Source organism: Scheffersomyces stipitis, chromosome 5 (assembly GCF_000209165.1).
Source record: "Scheffersomyces stipitis CBS 6054 chromosome 5, complete sequence".
Lineage (NCBI taxonomy): Eukaryota > Fungi > Ascomycota > Pichiomycetes > Serinales > Debaryomycetaceae > Scheffersomyces > Scheffersomyces stipitis.
In genome coordinates, this window is record NC_009045.1 from 91,108 (window position 1) to 112,524 (window position 21,417).

At 40.3% G+C, this 21,417-nt stretch overlaps 5 protein-coding genes across 5 annotated transcripts; 3 read left to right on the plus strand and 2 right to left on the minus strand. All coding sequences in view use genetic code 12, as the record gives it.

Moving 5' to 3' along the window:
- Positions 1 to 1,707: 1,707 nt before the first annotated feature.
- PICST_31869 (predicted protein) lies at positions 1,708 to 3,555 on the plus strand (the record flags this gene model as incomplete). The annotated part of the gene is made up of 2 exons (XM_001384635.1): positions 1,708 to 2,625; positions 2,710 to 3,555. 2 exons carry the CDS (start codon positions 1,708 to 1,710, stop codon positions 3,553 to 3,555), a joined length of 1,764 nt encoding a protein of 587 aa, XP_001384672.2.
- Positions 3,556 to 4,649: 1,094 nt separating this feature from the next.
- VPH3 (vacuolar ATPase V0 domain subunit a) lies at positions 4,650 to 8,525 on the minus strand. The gene has a single exon (XM_001385004.1). The coding sequence runs from the start codon at positions 8,304 to 8,306 to the stop codon at positions 5,463 to 5,465; it is 2,844 nt and encodes a 947-aa protein (XP_001385041.2). The 5' UTR covers positions 8,307 to 8,525; the 3' UTR covers positions 4,650 to 5,462.
- Positions 8,526 to 9,243: 718 nt separating this feature from the next.
- On the plus strand, positions 9,244 to 11,646 carry HRD3 (protein responsible for ER-associated degradation (ERAD) of numerous ER-resident proteins; the record flags this gene model as incomplete). The annotated part of the gene is made up of 1 exon (XM_001384636.1): positions 9,244 to 11,646. The coding sequence occupies one exon, from the start codon at positions 9,244 to 9,246 to the stop codon at positions 11,644 to 11,646; it is 2,403 nt and encodes an 800-aa protein (XP_001384673.2).
- Positions 11,647 to 17,087: 5,441 nt separating this feature from the next.
- NOP58 (part of small (ribosomal) subunit (SSU) processosome; U3 snoRNP protein) lies at positions 17,088 to 19,009 on the plus strand. The gene has a single exon (XM_001384637.1). It carries the CDS (start codon positions 17,260 to 17,262, stop codon positions 18,805 to 18,807), a length of 1,548 nt encoding a protein of 515 aa, XP_001384674.1. The 5' UTR covers positions 17,088 to 17,259; the 3' UTR covers positions 18,808 to 19,009.
- Positions 19,010 to 19,096: 87 nt separating this feature from the next.
- On the minus strand, positions 19,097 to 21,385 carry PICST_31875 (predicted protein; the record flags this gene model as incomplete). Its single annotated transcript, XM_001385005.1, has 1 exon — positions 19,097 to 21,385. One exon carries the CDS (start codon positions 21,383 to 21,385, stop codon positions 19,097 to 19,099), a length of 2,289 nt encoding a protein of 762 aa, XP_001385042.2.
- Positions 21,386 to 21,417: the final 32 nt, after the last annotated feature.

Genomic DNA, 21,417 nt, shown 5'->3' on the forward strand with positions numbered 1-21,417 from the left:
TTGTATTCAGACTGTTGCCCACGCAGACAAATTATAAGGAAAATGGCAAAGTACTGATGTAACATCATTACTGCCGGCGCAAACTCTTCTTTGATTTTCCAAGCCAATACCGATTTGAGCTTCCAAGTCGGCAGTCAGAGGATCTGCCGCAATAATTCAGCAGTTACCAATCGTGCTTTGCATAAGTAGAGAAGGAATATGTGCCGCTCGGCACGGCAATTAGCAGGCACTAGACGAGACGTGCAAGGCAAGATGAGTGAAATTGACTGTGAGAAACCTTATGCAATGATTATAATCACATTTATGATACATCGAAATTAAATCCTAGCCATGCAGCTAAACAACAAATCCTTAGGCATATGGAACTGCTTCGCGGATTTTTTAATCGATATTTTTTTTCGGTTTGCCAGCGGGTAGGTCTACTCTTCATTATTTTTTACAAGGAGATTGGGCCATCGATAATTAGAGACAAGTCTTAACATATTTTACCGGATCTTTACACATGAATTCCGCCATTCAAATCATATGAAAACGATCGACAGTTGGTTTAGTTCTAAAATGATCTGAATTATTGTGTCGCGCAGCAGAGAACATTCGAGAAATACCTGAGATTTCCAGGGTCGACTGAAATTGGTCTTTGCAGGCAAGGAAGGTGGAAACTCTTCTGTAGCCAACATGCTCCTGGAATGAACAACAGGAGCCTTTGTCTTGCTAATATTCGGATAGTATTTTTTTTTAATTTCAATCTGAGCAATGCATACTGCATTACATAGAAACTTATCAAACAATGTTATTTAGATTGCACGCTGTTCTGTACTCAGTAAAACATGACTTGCCGTCACAGCAGAAAAAAAGAAATGGAGAGTTGCTGGGGCCATGCATTAGTCCTAAAATAATACTTATTTTTTACGCCTCGCAGATAGTCTTCGTTTTGTAGTTTTCAAATCATACAAAAGCTACATATCCCTATATCTATTTGTCATTAGACGTTTATACTCTCATGATCCGCCAAGTATTTTTCTATTTCCGCTGTACGTAGTATATATACGTTGTCAAATCCGAGCCACTTTCTCACGCCAGTGTATGCTTATTTGGTGACGAAATTTCCTGTCGATCTTTACTTCTATTATTGATGCTCTTGCATCGTGAACTATTTTGACATACATCTACGGGGATATTCTGAACTATCGATTTTTATCTGCGCCAGGCTTTATGTCATATCACACTTTTTCTTCTTTTATTCAAGTTACAAACTGTTCATGTTTACCATCGAATATGCATTAAATCTTCGTGACAGTATCATACGATCGTTCTCCTTGAAAGTGTCCCTCTCTACCATACCTACTTCGTAAACACTACATCACCACAGTTACAGCTTCGATTTTATACTTACAAGACCCATACGTCAACCAATATACTGTGGGCCACAGTTTGACACGGCAGTGTACTTTCTTATCGGTGGCTGCTCCTCCTTTGATATCATACTGAACTCTTTGATCACCCCTGTTGGTCACGATTAATCATTACTTGTCAACCTTGCATAATTAATAGACCTTATACAAAATTATAAACGGACGAGTTGGCTTAATATATAAACAGTGACACCCCTCAATTACAAACTCACTTGACCCCAACTCCACCCTAGATATTAATCAAAAATACCAATTGCAAACATAGTAACAACAAGAATTATTTATACAATACGATATGTCCGACTCGGAAGATAGTTCCATTGACATAAATGAATACTCGATCCGTGATTACTACAAATTGCTTCGCCCTCTATGGGCTGCAAAAAATATCAATGCCAGTTATTTAAATAACCATAAGTTACTCCGCACTTTAGTCGATTTCTCGTTAACACATTCATTATACCTCAAGAATCTTCAAAAGAGAGAATTAGAACTTGGTGATATAATTCCCACAAAAATTAATTATGTCGACGCTCTAGTAATCAAGACTCCCAACAATAACAGTTTAAATAACACAGAACACGCTTATCAATACTATGGATGTTTCAGAAATAAATTCGTGGAATTTTGTCCTCACTTGGCCATAGCAGTCTACTTGTTCAGTAGATTCCATATTCCAGATGAGTACGGATCACTTGAATTCATGGTCTCGGACTACAAGAACAAACTCTCCCTAGAAGATGTCAAGCTATTGAAAGGAAACAATAAGCTATCCGCCATATCTTATAGTCAACAACATAAATCGTCCATCAATGCCCTAAGCCTAAGTGGTTTAAACTATAAGGATATCAACCTTAATAAACTTTTAGTCACTCAAACTTTAGACATTCAAGAAAAGTTAGTTCTGTTGGACATTGACCATCTTCCTCATCTGGTCATGTTGAGCTTGGCCGGTTTCGAATCTTTCACTGACTACAATATAGCAAGAAATTCAGTAGAACCTCCACAGGAATTGCTTGAACAAATCTTCCCTTTCATCAATAAGCCAAATCCAGAAGAGTCTTTGGCCATGACTAGAATCAGACAGTTATTGATGATGCTTAGAAGGACCTTGTGTCAAGATATGGTTATAATCAAGAAGAAATATCCATCTAATCCAGTTTCCAGAAATCCAATTTTCAGCTCGGAATTATTTACCAACTTCTGCAATGAAGTTGAAGCTGCTGGGATAATCGAGGGAACTCCTACATTCTTTCCACCAGAAGAGGAAGACTATGATATGAATGGGGAAGTCGAGGAATATGATCAAAATAGCAGCGATAACAAGGTAGACCTTCAAAAAATTATCGAAATTCAAAATAGTAAAATTAAGAACTTGGAAGAGCAACTAGGCAATTATTACTCTGAACAGAGGGTTATATTTTCCAATCTCAGTGATTTCATCGAGCGTCAAAATGAAGTATTTCAGCGCCAGAGTGAATACATGCAAAAGATCCAAAATTCTACAAATGGTCTTCTTGTTCTCTTATCTACGAGGAACAAGAATATGATCCCTCTAGTTCAACAAAGTCTATCAGAAACTAGTGAATTTATTTCGTCCATCAACAACACAAATATTAAACAAGGATTGAATAACAGCATTGAATTACTTGCAAAATTGAATAGCAACACACACAGCCAACAGCAACACATAGTTTCCATCACAAACAACACACAATCGATAATCAACCAAAGTATAGTACAACCACCCAGCGAGCGGCCAAGCAGCACTCCTTTCCAGCCACCACCATTAACTCCAAAACAAATAGAACGTCAAACAGTTTTGAGGAGGCGTTTGTCCAGACAGGCTACTACCTTATTTGAAATGTGGGACGATTTTAAGGGTTTGGAACAAGAGTTGAAAGACCATGAAATTACCGTGACAGAATGGTTAAAGGTTCATGGAAGTTCTGAAAGACAATTTAGACACACTCGGTTAAAGATTATCAAGTTTATTGAGGATGAGGCAGCAAGAAGGAATTGCCCAGTTGAATTTGTCAAGGAAAAACTCCATACAAAGATGAGAAATAGAGTGAGACCTTGGACTTTAGACGAAGTACAGAGAATGCTTACTTCAGGTAAGAGAATTGATTTGGACGACTAGACGATAAGCGTAAGGCTCTGCATGGGCTTAAGTTGCAACTAAAAAACCACAACACAAATGTACAGAAAAAGCATGCTTTGGGGCTCGATTATTTAACTTCATACAATGTATTATTAGCAGCAATGAACTTCCACGCGTACTTGTAATCCCCTTTCGTAGGTATTTCCTTTTGAAGACTACCGTGGCTAGTTATTTTATTGGAAGACATGATAGTATTTCTCAAACTTTAATTGGGGACCGCAAAATCTTGTTTTAAATCTCACAAAATATTCATGTACCCCGGTATCTTTTTTGGATTAAGGTGCGCATGGGAAGGAATTTTTCGGAATCAGATTAGTTTTTTTTTCCCGGAGCAGATATGTCAAAATCTTAAACTCAGCGATCGGATTTATTCACGACCAATAGGTGGATGACTCTTTCTGCTGGTTTTCGAAAACAGAAACTGCAGAGTCTTATAGTAGATCATTTTCTCGTGTAAATGGCCATCTTAATCCCAATTTAGAAACTAACAAGCTCACCCGAAATGACTTCTGACATCGAAATGTCGACGATGACTCAGCCAAAGGGGGTTTCTTCCATTAGTGATGATATACGGGAACAAAAGACTGTTCTTCAGAACATCAGAGAAAATAAGGATGGAATCCAAACAGTGTTGTCAGGGTTTGTCTGCAACTTTGTCGTTTTCGGTATAGGATTTTCCTATGGAGTTTTCCAGGAATTCTACGGGGCCAAGGATGGCCCTCTTTCCAAATACTCCGATTCTCAAATCGCTATTGTAGGTACCTTTGGTACTGCTCTAACATATACATGTGGCATATTCAACAAGACATTGATGTACTACTTTAAGCCCAGAACTATCATGTTCATGGGAGCTACCTTGATGTCGCTAGGATTGATTCTTGCTGGGTTTGCTCACAATCTCTATCAATTTATTTTGACACAAGGGTTGATATATGGAGTGGGATCTAGTCTCGTATATCTACCTCCTGTGGTTTGTGCTCCGGTTTATTTCAACCAACACAGAGCAATCGCTATGGGTATTCTATTCAGTGGCACAGGAGTTGGTGGTTTGGCCATTGCTCCATTAACCAGGTATCTCATCGTTCAAGTGGGCTATAAGTGGACACTTAGGACCTTGGGGTTCATGAACTTATTCTTGACGTATACCGCTAGTATGCTTGTCGTTGAACCTTCCAGCGCCAGCTTCAGGACGAACAACAGGTTGTTCAAAGTAGCACAACTAGGCTCATGGAAAGTATGGCTACAGCTTATAGGCTCGATGCTCCAATCGGCAGGGTACTTGATTCCATTGATTTTTATGTCTTCCTACGCCCAGAGTTTGGGATTCACCAGAAGCCAAGGCGCCTTGTTTATTGGTATCAATAACGCAATTAATGCTGCGTTCAAGGTTGTCTTCGGATTTGGCGGGGATAAGATTGGCCGTCTCAATATGATTATCATTTGTAGTTTCCTTAGTGCTATTACGATTTTTGCATTATGGATGGTGGAAACGAGAGATACATTCCTAACGTTTATTGTATTATACGGTGTTTTTTCAGGTGCAATTATCAGTTTATTACCTACATGCTTGGTGGAGTTGTTTGGAGTTACCAATTATCAAGCTATGAGCGGATTAATGTATTTCAGTAGAGGCATTGGCAATTTCTTAGGTTCGCCAATTGCTGGATTGATGATTGCTAACCATGGTTTGAAACCGAACGATTTTAAGAAACCCATGATCTACAACGGTGTTCTACTCGTTGCAAGCACTATGTGCTTGGTTGCTTTGTGGGTCATAGCTTCAATCGAAAGAGAGAGCAGATCGTGGAAACTTTAACATATGAATCATTGTATATATTTGAAGACTGTTGGTCTTTTATATGCCATAACTTGAAATCTTTGAAATTCTATAAATCAATTGATTTGAATGTAAAGGGTTCGTACGCATAGCCTTCGCCCTCAAAGAACTTGGACATAGCCTCAACCCAATGTAATCTGAGCGAATGCAACATAGCCGATGTTCCTTCCATCAAAACTAAGATACACACCGTCAATATAAACCAAAGACCAAAGAGCGCAACAACCATTGCTATTCCTGCATTGCCTGTTGTATAAAATGCGTTTTGGATAGTCATTGTCCATAACACAGTTGAAAGTTGTGCATGAGCTAAAGATAAAGCCCACAATCTCAAGTAGGAAGCAGTATGACTGACACAATTCAAACAGAATTCAATTGTGTGAATTACTTGATGAATAACTATATCTCCAAAATTGAAATCGCTTCCGTCTTCGCCATGGGAGGTCGAATTATGATGCAAAGGCTCAATATCATTTGGGAAATGGAAATCATCGTCCAGAATCTCAAAATCATCATCATCGGGATCGTGATTCAAATCTTCTTCTAATTGCGTGGCTTCCATTTCTTCGTGTAGTTGAATAGAATGGTTGGCTTGCGAGTGTAAGTCCTTGTAACCCAATTGAATTGCTCTATCATTTTGACGTTTTAATGTCAAAGGTTTGTACACCAAAATCCATGGAACACAAACTAATGCGACAAGAACCAAGAATACCTGAATATACTTCTGACCTGGGTACAATTGTTCTTCAACTTTACCTGGAGCCAAAAACATATTGATTAACATATTAAGTAAACCTGGAGGTTGCTTACCTTTTCCTAACCAGTCTACTGACCATTTGTAGACGATGGTCAAAGACAAATAACCAAATATACTCTGCATGAATAAGAAACCAGGAATGAAGTTACCGATGATATCGACCCTAGACTTGAAATATCTATAGTTGACCAAACTAAAAAACAACGAGTAGTTCATATGGACAAAACCCATCAAAACAGAAAGTTTCATTTTGTATGAATTGGTGAACAACAAGTTGTTTTCAGCTCCGTGCCAGGCCCAATCGAGACCTATAGGATATGTGCGTGCGGCCTTCTCAGCAACCAATGTCACCGGACCGTCTTTGGTAAAATCGTAATCCTTAGGAAAATTCCATACCCAGCCAGATTTGAATAAGGTAATTGTTTTAGAGAAGATATCATTGTATAAAAATCCAGTGTACATGGAGAAAAGACCCATAAGCAAGATGATGTATCTACCATTGAAAGCCATTTCAAAAATTTCATCCTTATTCCTCATGGCACCAAAGTGCACCTCATTTTTGATAAGGTACAAACTGATGAGCAAGACTATCAAACCATGTCCGATATCACCAAACATGATGGCGAACATAAAGGGAAATGTTACAATCGTGGCCAATCCTGGATTCACTTCTTGGTACGTGGCTATACCATAGGCGTCTATAATCAGCTGGAAAGCGGAAGTGAATTTGTTTACATTATGATAGGTAGGCGGGGTACGGTTAGTCGAAAGTTCATTGACAATAGCGATCAAAGAACCATATTCTTCGTCTTCCAACTCTGAAAAATCGTCTGTTGCATCATCAATGGCAAATAACGATGAATTACCACTACCAAGATTAGTATACGTCTGGCTCACGGGATTTGGAGATGACCCTTGTTGAGTTAAAGGAACCGATTCCTGAGAGTCACTTTCTCCGTCGCCACGACGAGTCTTTTCTCGTACGAGATGTCTCAATGTTTGACGAATAAGTCCAAAGTCAGAGGTGGGAATCCAACCTTCTCCTACCAAGCACCTTCTAGTGCTGTCTTCATCGAACTTGTTGAGTGTTTGGTAGATTAACTTGTCCCTTTGTACTATAAAGCAATAGTCTGGGTACGCCTCCTGAAAAATTAACAACTCGGCAATGAGATGGTTCTTGGTGGTCATAACAATATTGTTCAAATCCGTGATCTTCGCATTTAATTCAGAAGAGGTAGCTGCCCTGGCAGATGCTCCCCCGTTGACATTGTCGAAGATGTTCCCATCAAGGGACTGGATGATTCTTCTCACTCGTGTTCTCAACAAATCTCCATGTATATACACAATAAAGACGTTCTTGTTGACCAACTCCTCCTGGGTTGCATTATAGTCAAACAATTTCTCGTTATCTATTGGCACGTCATGGAAATACAAGTTACCTCTCATGGTTCTCCATAAGATGTTTCTCAAAAGAGGTACTTTTTCTCTTACAATTGTCCCGGAAATGGCATCGAAACCTGACTCTTCAAGATTGATTGTTTCGGAACCCAATTCCATGCTGTTGTTTCTGTTATTCAAAAGTGCTACATTATCATCATCTGCACCATCAGAAAGAGAGAGAGAAATACGCGACTCGTTATATCCACCTATAAGACTGCTGCTGTGGAAGTCGGTTACAGCATTGAGCACATGTCTGTTTTCCACTACTGCCATCTTCTGTTCATTTAGTACGTTGTACGAGTTATCCAAGTGCTTTATTCTGTCGTAAAACGTTGTGATTTTCTGTTTCATGTCGTCCATCTCTGACGTAGTAGGAAGCGGGTCCATATCCGCCTTCAAATTGACAAACACATCACTCTTGATCGTTTCATACTTAATCATAATGGAATTGAGGAATGCAAGCTGTGATTCCATGGTGTCAATGTTACGCAATTCCAGCACAAATGTCCTCTGAAATGGTGTCAACTTGGAGTTTAAGTCTCGGAAATGGACATCGCCAAGATTCCCCAAAGTATAAACCATATCTCTAGCCAACTCTATTGTCACATAGAACTGCACTAACGTCATAGGGGCTGACCGGAAAATCGCCTCCGGAGCAACAGAAGACAGATCATCAGATAGCTGAATAGGCTGCATCACTGTGTGGGAGAAATCAGACGCTCTAACTGCGAAAAGAAAGCACTCAACTAGTATTTCAGTTCTCTTCTATCCGATCACTGATAGGAGCCCTTGTGTCACAAATCTGGAAATGGAAAGGAGCCAATTATACAACAATTTTAGTGAAAATGTTGAAAATAACGAATCGGTACTAAATACGCCTTTTGCCAGAATGCTACGAAAAAGGCGATGCTGGATTGATAGAAAAGTGCAACTGTTTTAAAGAAATGTAATAAGTGGAAAATTCGATCTGATAATGAACAACAGATCGGTATGGCAGTGCTGCGACATTGTGGGTGAGACGACATTACGTAGCCGAAACGACATCTTACTTGGCCCCCATAAATAGCATCAAGAAGTGAGTTAGAAATAACTGAATTTGTTCAAAATAGTCAAAACTGACCCTATTTAGTCTTTCTCTTGCTACTAGCACTTATTGTGAATATTATAACAATTGAACGTGAAATACACGAAACGCCTCAGGATCATTACATTTCCAGAGTCTCCTATCGAATATATCACGTGACCATTAACTCCAGAATCGTTGCAACGTCACCAGTTCTGGAAGTATATTAGAGTAAGACTCTTCAGCTCTAATATCCAATAGTCATATATAATCAGAACAAGTGTCTGGATAATTTACACTTTGTCCTTTGTTGAATTGATCCACTTGAGTTGATTTAACTGAAATCAGATTTAGAAATTCCAAAATCTGGAAGAAACAAATATCAAGACTCATTATTCATTACTCTGAAGCCATTGAGTATTAAACGAAGACGCTAAGTTCTTTCTTGTCATCACACATTTCAAAATTATTCAGTAGTAGAGACATCAATTTCGTCATAATCTCCAAAATCGTCAATTGTAATCATTTGCTATCGAATCATTGCTATTTCACATAGATACTTTTTTCATCATGAAGATACACTATATTGCCCATATTTTCATACTATCTTTTGCAATAGCAACTCTGTTCGAGTCTGGTTACTACCGACAAGCTTTAAGATATCTAGCGGAAATTCCTGACGATTCATACCGAGGATCGCCGTTGTACAATAACGACAATATCGACGACAACTTATATATACCCAATTATAACTCCACACTCAAGGATTACGATGGCAGGCAAATACGGCACGTACCAGAGATTATTACCAAGAAAGTTTTGCCACTATTAGAGACTGCAGCTGCGGAAAATGACCAAATGGCCATGATAACATTGGCTGACATCTATACGTTTGGCAATTACTCTGTAACTGTAGATTATCCCAAGGCATTGCAGTACTATCATAAGGCTGTAGAAAATACCGGAAACGGTCATGCGTATTTCATGCTTGGATTTATGTATTCAACGGGTATGTTCGGAGAAATAGATGCTGACGATTCTAAAGCTATAATGTACTATCAGTTTGGCATGGAAAACGGCGACCTGAACTCTATCATGGCTTTAGCGTATCGTCATTACTACGGAATAGGGACTCCGGAGAATTGCGAACTTGCAATGCACTATTACTCGCGATTGGCTCATTTTGGCTATGATATGATACAGAAGAACATAGGTGATGTAGACAAAGGTTTGCGCTACAACATCAAGATCGTAGATTTCAACGGTGGGCTCTATGGGAACAAACTCAGCGAATCGGCCAATTCTATTTTCTCCCGGACGAGAAGGCACAATAAAGACAAGGAAGAGTTTCTTGAATTCTTCGATATCGACGATCACCAGTACATCAACTTCTATCAGAATGCTATAACCCATTACTCTGGTGATTATTTTCTTCCAAAAAACTATACAAGGGCATTCGAGTACATTCAAGACTGTGTAGGTTTGGGTGAACAGATGTACGGCTCCCTGAATTATCATAGAATAAATGAGATAGACAGCACCTTTCTCAGTCACTGTCAAGCTCTTTTGGGCCACATGTATCTAACTGGTGAAGGAGTACCGAAGAATTATGATAAAGCAATGAAATGGTTACGTAATTCCATTGTAGTAGCACGAAACTCAGAAGCCTTGATTGACCTAGGCGAAGTGTACGAGAATGGATTAGGTAACGAATCTATCAACACTTCCATGGCTTTGAGTATCTACCGGGAAGCAGGTGAAACTTCAGCATTAGGAAAATTAAAGCAGGCCAAGTTGCTAATGCTGATGAGTCCAGAAAATGACCCTAGGAAAGGGAAGTTCGCCAAGGACATATACTCCAGTATCAAAAAGGCTACTTTCAGTGGAAGCACCGAAGGTTTATACTACTTCACCGAGTTCTTACAATCTGGACTAGCCTCGCAAATAGAACCTGAGAGAGCCGTCACTTGTCCAGGAACCACTATTTGCTATAAGGTCTTCGTTGAAAAATTGGAGCATATATTCTTGCCTCAGTTATCTTATGCTTTCGAAGAGTTGATATATGGAAACTTTAAGAATGCCCTCCTCGGCTACCTGATGGCAGCTGAACAAGGATTGGAAAACGCACAAATATCAACTGCCTACTTGCTCTACCAATTACAACCAATTCTATCTACTCGAGCTGAAAAATCATTTGATCATGAAAGAGTTTCTGCTTCTGTCCGATACCTTGAAAGAGCTTCTCAACAAGATAACGTAGATGCTACCCTTCTCTTGGGGGATATGTTCTTGAACGGATTACACAACACGTTAGAGAAAGATAATGATAGAGCTTTCAATTACTATATGAGGGCAGCTGTATCCTTAAAATCATCGTATGGTGCCTATAAAGTAGGTAATATGTATGAGTATGGATTGGGTCCAGTCAATGATTCGGTTGATTACTTCATGGCCAAACGTTACTACGACTTGAGTATTGATATTAAGAAGAATTTGGAAGATAAGACTAGCAAGCTGAGTAACAAGACCCCAATTAATTGGGCCCTCTTGAGATTGAGATTGAAGTATGTGTTTAACCGAAAGCAATTCAAGAATCAAGAGGAATCTTCTGGGTCTTCAGGTTGGTTCAATGCATTTAAGAAAATCAGCAATGCAGGTAAACAGGCAAATGAAGGTACTGATAGAGCGAGTGACCGAGCAAGAGCTCATCACGAAGGAGGTGATTTCTTGAGGGATGACGAATTTGAAGAGTACGATATTGGTGATTATCTTGTGATCTTCCTTACATTCATGTTCTTTGTCGTCTTCTTTATTCAGAATGTTATCCGCCAGGCACGCAGAATGCGACAAGGAAACAATGTTCCAAATGAAGAGCAACAGAATCAAAATGGCTGGAACTTTCGATTCAATTTCAATGGAATCGGTGCAGCAGCAAGGGCAGGAAACTTCGAATTTCACTTTTTTGCAATTTAGGTCATCTATAGACATGTATTTATGAATATTCTAATGCTACATTTATGCAATTATGTTGTTTTCATTACTCTATCATTTCCGTGATCATTTCCTTAATGAAGGGATGATTATTCAACATCTTGGAGTCAACAATGTTTGAAGATGAATTCTGCGCTTGGGAACTACCAGTATTGGCAATGCTATACAATTCATGTGCAGAAGGAGGAAGCTCGTAAATCCATCCATTCTCAGAAAGAAGGTTCATGAACGTTTGTATGGTGTCTGCATTAGATAATGTAGACTTTGAACCAAGGATTATCAACTTCGATCTTGCACGTGTAACAGCAACATTGATTCTTCTCCAGTCCCTAACTAAATCTCCCGTTATCTTTTTTGTGTTAGACCTCACTAAGGAAATAACAATACAATCCTTGTCTCTACCTTGGTACTGGTCGGCAGTGAGAATTTCAACATTCTCCCTATTATGTAGATGCTTCTTTAACAACCGAAGTTGTCCCCTATTAAATGCCATGACACCAATATTACCTTGCTGAACCCCACATCCAATAAGAGTTTCAACCACCTGCCTAACCAACTCAGCTTCAACCTTGTTTGAGATCTGATCACCCAATACTGTTTCCAATGCCGGAAGGTTATCGTGATTCAAAAAGAGAACATTTCTGTTCTCTTCTATGACATTATGCAACCATTTTTGTTCCGAACTAAGAAAGCCTATTTGATAACTGTCTAAGACTTCAGGATTAGGAATTCTTAACGTTTGATTTGCAACTTCTGCTGATCCACATTTCAATCTGTTTTCATAAATCAAGACGTTGCAGAGCTTCATTATTTCCTTGCACATTCTATATTGGTAGGTGAGTTCTACAACACTTGATGGATGTGCATCAGCTAGCATCTTGAAGAGCGATTGTGAGAGTCCTTTTCTAACATCGGAGTCAAGATTCTGGACAAGAGGTGGAAGTTGGAAGTGGTCTCCAACTAAGATGAACTTTTCGCAAAATCTCAATGGCCCAAGGCAGACTGGCATCGAAACCTGTGAAGCTTCGTCTATAATGCAATAATCAAACTTGTCCCTCAAGCTGAAGACCGGATCTTGAATTTTTAAACAGGTTGATGCTACTACTGGAGGATCAAGATAAGCTTTTACGAAATCTTCCTTGGAAAGGATTCTTCTATCGTCACAATCAGGAAGAAATTGTTGAATATCCTTGTGGACCCTAGGGTAGTATCCAATTCGTAAAAAGGGAACTTTAAAGTCCTTAATTTTAAGTAATATATTATCCACTGCCGAGTTGGTGAAAGACGCTAGGAGAACAGTCTTTTTGTTTGCCACAAGAAACCTAATAAGTTCAGATATCACTGTGGTTTTACCTGTTCCAGGCATTCCCAAAATAAGAGAGTAATCATCTGCCTTGAGAACTGTCTCAAACGCATTCAATTGATCAGGGTTGAAATTTCCATTAATTTTCGTTGACAGTAACTCAGTATTGTTAAATGTTGGTGGAGCAAAATCAACAATAAGCTTCCTACGTCTTACATCACCGTCTGGTAGAAATAGGTTAAGAACATTGAATTTGGCAAGTCCCATCCCATAGTACATTTCGTCTTTGTCAATTCGAAAGGTTTTTTCAGACAGTATTGAATCATTTGATGAGTTGTGCAACACTCCCCGAACAACTTGGTTGTTTGTCCTATTGAAGCCGCCCTTTCTTACATCAGTTGTCAATATTCTCTTCACAGTGGTAATTTCAATGGCAGAGTCTGAAATTGACTTGACCACTCCCCGGGCAATCGCAAATTGGCCAGACTCATCACTTATCAATATCTTGTCAAATTTAACCAATTGTGTATAATGTATACTTGGACTAGATGATCCCTGTTTTCTTACAAAGGTGTAATCGTAGTGATTCTGACGATCAATGGAATCTGCCTGTGCAGTTATAACTAGGTTGCCCAATGAAGTTCCACTTTTTTGTTCTCTCTGCTTAGCAGTATGTAACCAAAGGTACTTCACAGTACCATTCATGACTAATTCCTCTTGAACAAGTAAATTGTACCAATATTGATAAAACTCATTGTATTGTGGGTTTCCTCCTAAATGTTTCGTTGCAGTTTCGTATTCAACTATTGACATGCCACTGTCTTTTGCAGTCTCATTCTCCACTAACCTGTTCAAGGTTAAACATGCATCTTTGACATCACATCGGTCACAGTGTGTGCCTGGGGTGAGTTCAGGGTAAATTGTGGATCCATCCTTGAAGAACTGAGAAAGTTTGTTACGATGATTCACGAGCGATTTTAAGTCCAGGTAATTGAAATCACATTTCTTTGTAGTATTATTTTTGGTATAGACAAGCAAATATGACTTAATGTCCACGGCGTATCTATCTTTGATCAATAGGGAGTAGAGAATTGTTTGGGCATGATGAGTGGTGTACTCTCTTCCTGATTTGATTTCCATAGGAAGTAAATACATACCTTCATAAGTCTTATTCTTCAATTTTGCCTTCAAAGTAACGTCTATTTTACCCTTGAGGCCAAATGTGGGAGACCAGATATCTTCCTCGATATCCAATGCATCATCCACAGAAAATTGAACATTGCCAGCATCATAAGGTGCCTCTACAACATTGCCAGAAGTCAATTCTTTGGACTTGTAGTATTTATCGAACCAAGTTCGCAAGTAGGGTAATTGGCTGATAATCGTATCTTGTACAACCTCGACAGTTTCGTTAATGGAATAAATAGTTGTACGATAGTCATCGAGGTATTCGTTCATTTTCTCCTCCATGAATTGTCCATCCCAGTTTTCTGTTCTGAAACACTCCTGAAAAATCTGATGAATGATTTCTCCTACAATGAGCGGGATAGACAGCAACCCTGGGAAGCTAAAACGGTTCAGAATCACTGACTTTCTTGGACAATTTAACTGCAGAGCCACCAAAGTTGAAGAAAGCAAAACATCAGGGTTCCAAATGAGAATATTGTGAGTGTTGTCCACCAATCTGGGACTATCCTTATGGGTTATTATAACATGAATGATATCGTCTACCTCTAAAGCCAATTCAGACGGGTCATCTTGTAATATTATTGTCAGTTTGGCTTGACCTGATTCAATTACGTCCAATATAAGCTGTCTTTTAGTTCGACAAGACGATTTGATACTGCCTTCCGTTATGCTCGTAATCTGATATCTCTTTAGATCGGGTCTACAGTAAGATATGTCGACGAGTTCTTCTTTCATTTTCAGTTTCAGACGAGAAACTTGCATCTGTTCAAACTTTTTCACGCCGTCTTGAAATGATCTAGAATATTTCAGCAGATCTGACAGAATCAGAGTCTTACCACTTTTGGCATCCATAGCGTGTATTAGCTCAGAGTCATCATCTGAAAATGGGTCATCTGAATCGGTATTAATATCAATTAGATTTCCTACACAATTCGAAGTCGGCTTAGTGTTTTCATTGACCATAGGCCCGGATTCAATGGCCATTGTAAAGTTGGATTTCGCTGCCTCGGCATCAATCGCTAGTACAAGATCTTCGTCATCATCAGAAAAAGGGTCTGTCGAAACGTCAAACTCGTCTGCCGAATTATCTATCTTTTGAACCTGCTTTGAAGGAGAAGGAGGAGACGAGGAGTGTGGAATTCTATCAAAATTCCCTGGCGTGGATAAAGAGTCCTCTTGTATTGTGTCTGTTGTTTGAATACAGTCATGATTTGGCATGCTCATGTCAAACTTGTCTATCCAACTATTCAATGCATTTGTAGCAGTGTTAGGTGCATTGGTTTCTGGCAATGCAACATCTTTTACTGGCTTAGATGGCATGGACCTGTTGGCTACTAACGAATCTAGGCCCGTAGTCTTTGAGCGTGGTAATGATGGAGACTGCAAGAAAGGAGAAGTTGATACACTATTCGAATTAGAAGACGCGATATCTGAATGGGCCCTTTGCAAATTCGGAGATTGCGAAAGGATATTGTGGAAATCAGCACCATATTTCGAGAGGACAGAATTTGTTTGTTCGTTTATAGGTTCGATTTCTTCCTTTTGAATACTGATTGAATGTTTGAGAGGCGAAGAAGGAAGACGATCTTTTTGTTTATGATTATTGCTCATGTTGTTGCGAATACCGTTTCGTTTCGGAGTAGTTCTCCATTTGATACCTTCAAAACTGTCGTCAGAGCTCTGGAGATCTATGGTTATATGTGGCTGGTCCCTTCTGTTCTGTGTGTGAATGTCTACTTGGAGTTCTTGTGAATCATGTGAATCTTGACTCTTCTCCTGATGATCTTTCAGCTTATGGCTTTGCCTTCTAATGTGATTTTGGATTTCTTGTTCCACTTCTTCATTTTCTTTATTCTGGTGATTAAATTTGTCTGCATCGCTTGAAAACATTCCGTCAAAAGGCTTATCATCTTCACAACTTAAATCAGCTTCATTTCGTGAAGCATTGGCAACAGTTAGTCTATTTATGGGGCCAAAGAAGTACTTCGTCTTGGTTTTGTTTGCTAGTTTTATAGGCCGTATTTTCTCGGAGATGGGAATTTCTGGTTTGGCCCTTTTCGCCGTGACATCCCTTTGTTCTGGGAGTTGCCGTTTCTCCATTGTCTATGAATGCAACAGAAGTAGTGAAAGCTGTTGTTGAGAAGAGACAATCAACCGATATATGAAATCATCTGGTAAATAAAGCAACCGCGCGTTTGTGCGTAGAAAATAGCTGCGAAAATTTAGACAGAATATGGAAGCAAGAGAGAAGAATCAAGAGTATATGTGGAAAGTGAGAAAATAGGTCAACAAGAATGAGAACATAGTTATGAAGAAGAGGCACAGCATTAAACTGGCAAGAAAGACGATATCAGTATCTAACATACAAGATAGACAAGTCGATTTCATATAGTAGTGTAACTCATTCTTAGCATTCTCAGCTATGTCTAACTTGTATGTTTGCCACGTATTTCTCAATAATTCCTAGAACTCACTATGAAAGGAGTAAATCCAGTAGGTGGTTATATCCCTATCAATTTGGAATAGATATATGGGTTAAAAGTAGATTTATCTATCGCATGTATAGCTCAGATCAAGAAGATTTCAACTATACATAACGATCTGAACAGCAAAAAAAAAAACAAATCTTTATGTATATTTCATTTCATTGCTTGATATCTCCAATAATGTAATTCAGTAGCAATTATGGATAATCTCCATCCCTGTCTTTATGACTGAATCTCTTATCCATTCACTTCTTTGTTGCAACCGGTCGGAAATCACTATCTTGTCTGCATCTTCATTTCCGACTATACTTTTCACCCCCGGTGCACTCTCTTCTCCCCGGAAGTTGAACCGGGAAAAATTTTAAACCTCATCGACCAGAATTTTTCAGTCAAGCTGAATTTTATCTCATCTCAATTATTCATTTCTGTGAGAAAGCCAACTACTTTGTTCATATATTGTTTGTAGCAACCGTTATTCGGAACTGAATCATCTGTTGTAAGAAGGTTCTATAAGAGGATCTCCCTAGCATCAACTAAGAAGAATCGATAAAACAGGTATTTTCATTCCAGTAATTTTCCTACCTTGATACCATCTATATTTACCTACAACAGTACAAAATGGCCTACGTATTGACCGAAACTGCTGCCGGATACGCCCTCTTGAAGGCTTCCGATAAGAAGATCCACAAGTCATCTTCTTTAATCGAAGATTTGAACACTGCCGACAAGGTTGCTGAGCAGTTCAAGATCCACCGTTTTGAAAAGTTCCAATCAGCTGCTAATGCCTTAGAAGAGGCTAACGCTGTCATCGAGGGCCGTGTCTCTGACTCCTTGAAGAAGATGTTGGAAGATGCCAAGTCCGACAAGAAGGCTACTTTGATCGTTTCTGAAGCCAAATTGGGTAATGCCATCAACAAGTTGGGCTTGAACTTCTCGGTTGTATCAGATGCTGCCTCGTTGGACTTGCACAGAGCAATCAGAGAATTCTTGCCTGAATTGTTGCCAGGCTTGGATGACTCCATGTTGAAGCAAATGTCATTGGGTTTGGCCCATTCCATTGGCCGTCACAAGTTGAAATTCTCTGCCGACAAGGTCGACACTATGATTGTACAAGCCATTGCTTTGTTGGACGATTTAGACAAGGAATTGAACACCTACGCCATGAGATGTAAGGAATGGTATGGCTGGCACTTTCCAGAGTTGGCCAAGATGATTGTCGACTCCGTAGCTTATGCCAGAATCATCTTGACCATGGGTGTTAGATCCAATGCCTCGGAAACTGATTTGTCGGAAATTCTTCCAGAGGAATTGGAAGAACAAGTCAAATCTGCCGCTGAAGTTTCTATGGGTACTGAAATCACTGCAATTGATTTGGAAAACATCAGAGCTCTTGCCGAACAGATTGTTGACTTTGCTGCTTACAGAGAGCAATTGTCCAACTACTTGTCTTCGCGTATGAAGGCTATCGCACCAAACTTGACTGCCTTGGTTGGTGAGTTAGTCGGAGCCAGATTGATTGCCCACGCTGGTTCATTGACCTCTTTGGCTAAGGCTCCAGCTTCGACCATCCAAATCTTGGGTGCTGAAAAGGCTTTGTTCAGAGCCTTGAAGACCAAGCACGACACACCAAAGTACGGTTTGTTGTACCATGCCTCATTGGTTGGTCAAGCATCCGGTAAGAACAAGGGTAAGATTGCCAGAGTGTTGGCTGCTAAGGCTGCCGTGGCCTTGAGATACGACTCTCTTGCTGAAGAAAGAGACGACTCCGGTGACTTTGGTTTGGAAGTCAGAGCCAAGGTAGAATCTAGATTGAGTGCTCTCGAAGGCCGTGACTTGAGAACCACCTCGAAGGTTGTCAGAGAACAACCAAAGGTTGACATAACGGAAGCCCGTGCATACAACGCTGACGCCGACGCTCCAACTGCTGAAGTTGACTCGGACGACGAATCGGACACCGAAGAAATCGACACCAAGAAGGAAAAGAAGGAAAAGAAAGAAAAGAAAGAAAAGAAGGACAAGAAGAGAAAGAGAGAAGATGACGACGAAGAAGAAGAAGACAAGAAGTCCAAGAAGGAGAAGAAGGAGAAGAAGGAAAAGAAGGAGAAGAAGGAAAAGAAGGAAAAGAAAGATAAGAAAGATAAGAAGTCCAAGAAAGAAAAGAAGTAGACAGCATCACCAGTACGCTTTCTTCTGTAACTTTTACTTTACTTTTTGCATTTACTACATTCATGACTTTGATTCTCAAGTTCACCAACCAACCATCTTAGAAGTTTACTTGCCTTGGAGCCCATGACTTCTTATTTTGTTCTATAGTACGATGTTGTCACCCAGCATTTTTGTGTTTCATTAATATATATATACATATATCAGGAAGAGAGGCAATTGTAGTTGTTAGTCCTTGTCAGAATAAGCATCTAGGGTAATCATTTAACATCAGTCATCCGCCAAAATTTTTCTAGTCTAAATCATCCGGCATATCTATGTCTTCGTCAGTAGGAGATTGACTTGGTTGATTGGCTCGCGTGGCAGGAGTTCCAGAGGTGTTTCCGCTTCTATCACGAGTTAAAACTTGTCCAACACGATGTGCAGCTTGTGCGGCCGACTGTGCTGCTCGTGCTGCTCTCTGCGCTGCTGAAACACTCGGGTGCTGTAATACAGAAGCAGGCGGTGATTGTTCTTGTGTGAATGTCGAAATTACGGTTCCAAGTCCCTGTATGACATCCCTGAACATGTTTTCTGGAGTGCCAGATGTATGCATTGTGTAAGCTCTAACAGAAGGACTCGGTGCTCGGTCCCCTGTTTGTGGCAGCTCTTGTGTTGGTCTACTGTGTTCATTATCGTCTTCCATGTATGCGCCAAAATTGTTAAAGAAGTCACGCACTGGCGGAAACTGTGCTGATGCAAAATTGTTGGTAGTAGAAATTCTACCATCAGGAGTTGTTATGACAGTGTTCACTGCAGGGTTTGCACTAGGTCTTGCTCCAGAACTAGCACCAGTAGCACCGGATGTTGTAGCATTATTTACAACTGCACTAGCATTGGTTCTCAATGTTTGGGGCATTGGTCTTCTAGGTGTTACAGTTGGTATAGCTCCTGCTGCCGCGGCTGCTGCGGCCGCTACGGCAGCCAGTTGAGCAGCATCATTGCTAACAGCTCGACCTTCCACAGTTTCTCTAGGTATTTGAACAGTTTCTACACCTGTACTAGACATCATGTTCTGGGCCACTTCTGGACTCAAGATATTGGGACGAGCACGGTTGGCTCTATCAGCCATGTTCCGCAAATTGGAGTCTCGCAAGTTGGGGAAATACGCAAAGTAATCACGGTCCTCTTCAGAACATTCTGCGCGCAAGAGAGCGAGAGTTTTACGTACTTCGCTAGCAGTTTGTCTTATCTGAGCTGATGACTCGTACAGTTGGTAAGCTCTCTTTTCTGTTAACGCGATTGATTGACAGAGCCTCAGGACAAATTGAGGAAGTACTGCCTTGATTTTGGAAGCGCGATAAGCAGTTCTCAATTCTGCGTTATTCGCTGGGAAATCCACAGGCAATATTTCTCCAGCCGTACATTTCAAAGCGAGAAGATAGCATTTCAACGCTGTTAGTCCACTACCCATATAGAGGTGGCAATATCCCAATTGAGTCCATGCTGGGGTGAACGTTCTGTCGAAACAAACGGCTCGGTTCAAGTCCTCGATGGCTTCAATGAAGCAATACAAACCAATATATGCTATGGCTCTATTGGTGAGTAACTGAGGAATTGATTCGTGAGATGATAGACGAGCTACATCCAAGGCATTGGTGTACACTTTGATGGCCTGGGCAAAGGCCAGATTCGACATCAAGTTATTACCTTGTTCACGAAGCTTGTTTGTCAACTCCGTGTTCGATACTGTAGCTGACGAATCAGTAACGACGTAGTTGATTGTGTAATGAAGCAATCCCTTGAAGGCAGTATAGATAATACGAGGAGCAAGACCTTTCGAGTTGTCTTTTTCAAGAAACTGCTGCACTACTGTGATTTTCGATTCCATTTGTGATGAAAATGGAATTCCTGTGACAACAGGTGCCTCGCTGAGAAACTTACTAGCACAGTATGAGAGGAGTTGAGAATCGGGAAGAGAGCTAACATGAGGATCTGCCAACTTGACGGTCGATACAGCTTGACACAAGATGAGATACAACTTATTTTTGAGCTGGGAGGTTCGAGATGGTGAGATCTCGGATATGAATGGTGATTCGCTGACATTAGAGGCAATCCCTGACTCGGTGTTAGCAGAGCTACCGTTAGCTGAAGTACCAATTTCAAACGGTGCTGTGGTATTGGGTCTGCTCGTTTCAGAGCCAATTCCCTCGATACTGCTAATTATATCAATTGTTTCAGTTTTCCATGGTACATCGTAAGCGGCTTGTTCTGGGCCCAAGAGGTTCTTAGCGAGTTCGACTGAAATTCCAGAGGGGGACAGGCGGGCATAGTCAGCCATCGTAGCTGTGGCGTTCTGGGGGTATTTGGGATGTTTCTTCCAGTATAAGTAGTCATTGTACAAGCATATCTTGGAAAGACTAGCTGTTCTAACCTGGTTGAGGTCGTTGGCCAAATCCTGGAACTGGATGGTTTCCTCTTCCGTCTGGCCAGCGGGAAAGCTCTGCGATTTTAACGAAGTTTCTACCAATTCCAAGTGCTTGGAAAGAGCTGAGACAAATGCATGCTGAACCACGGGATCTGGAAGCTGTTGGTCAGACATGATATCGTAAGTGTACAAGGAGAGAATGAGAA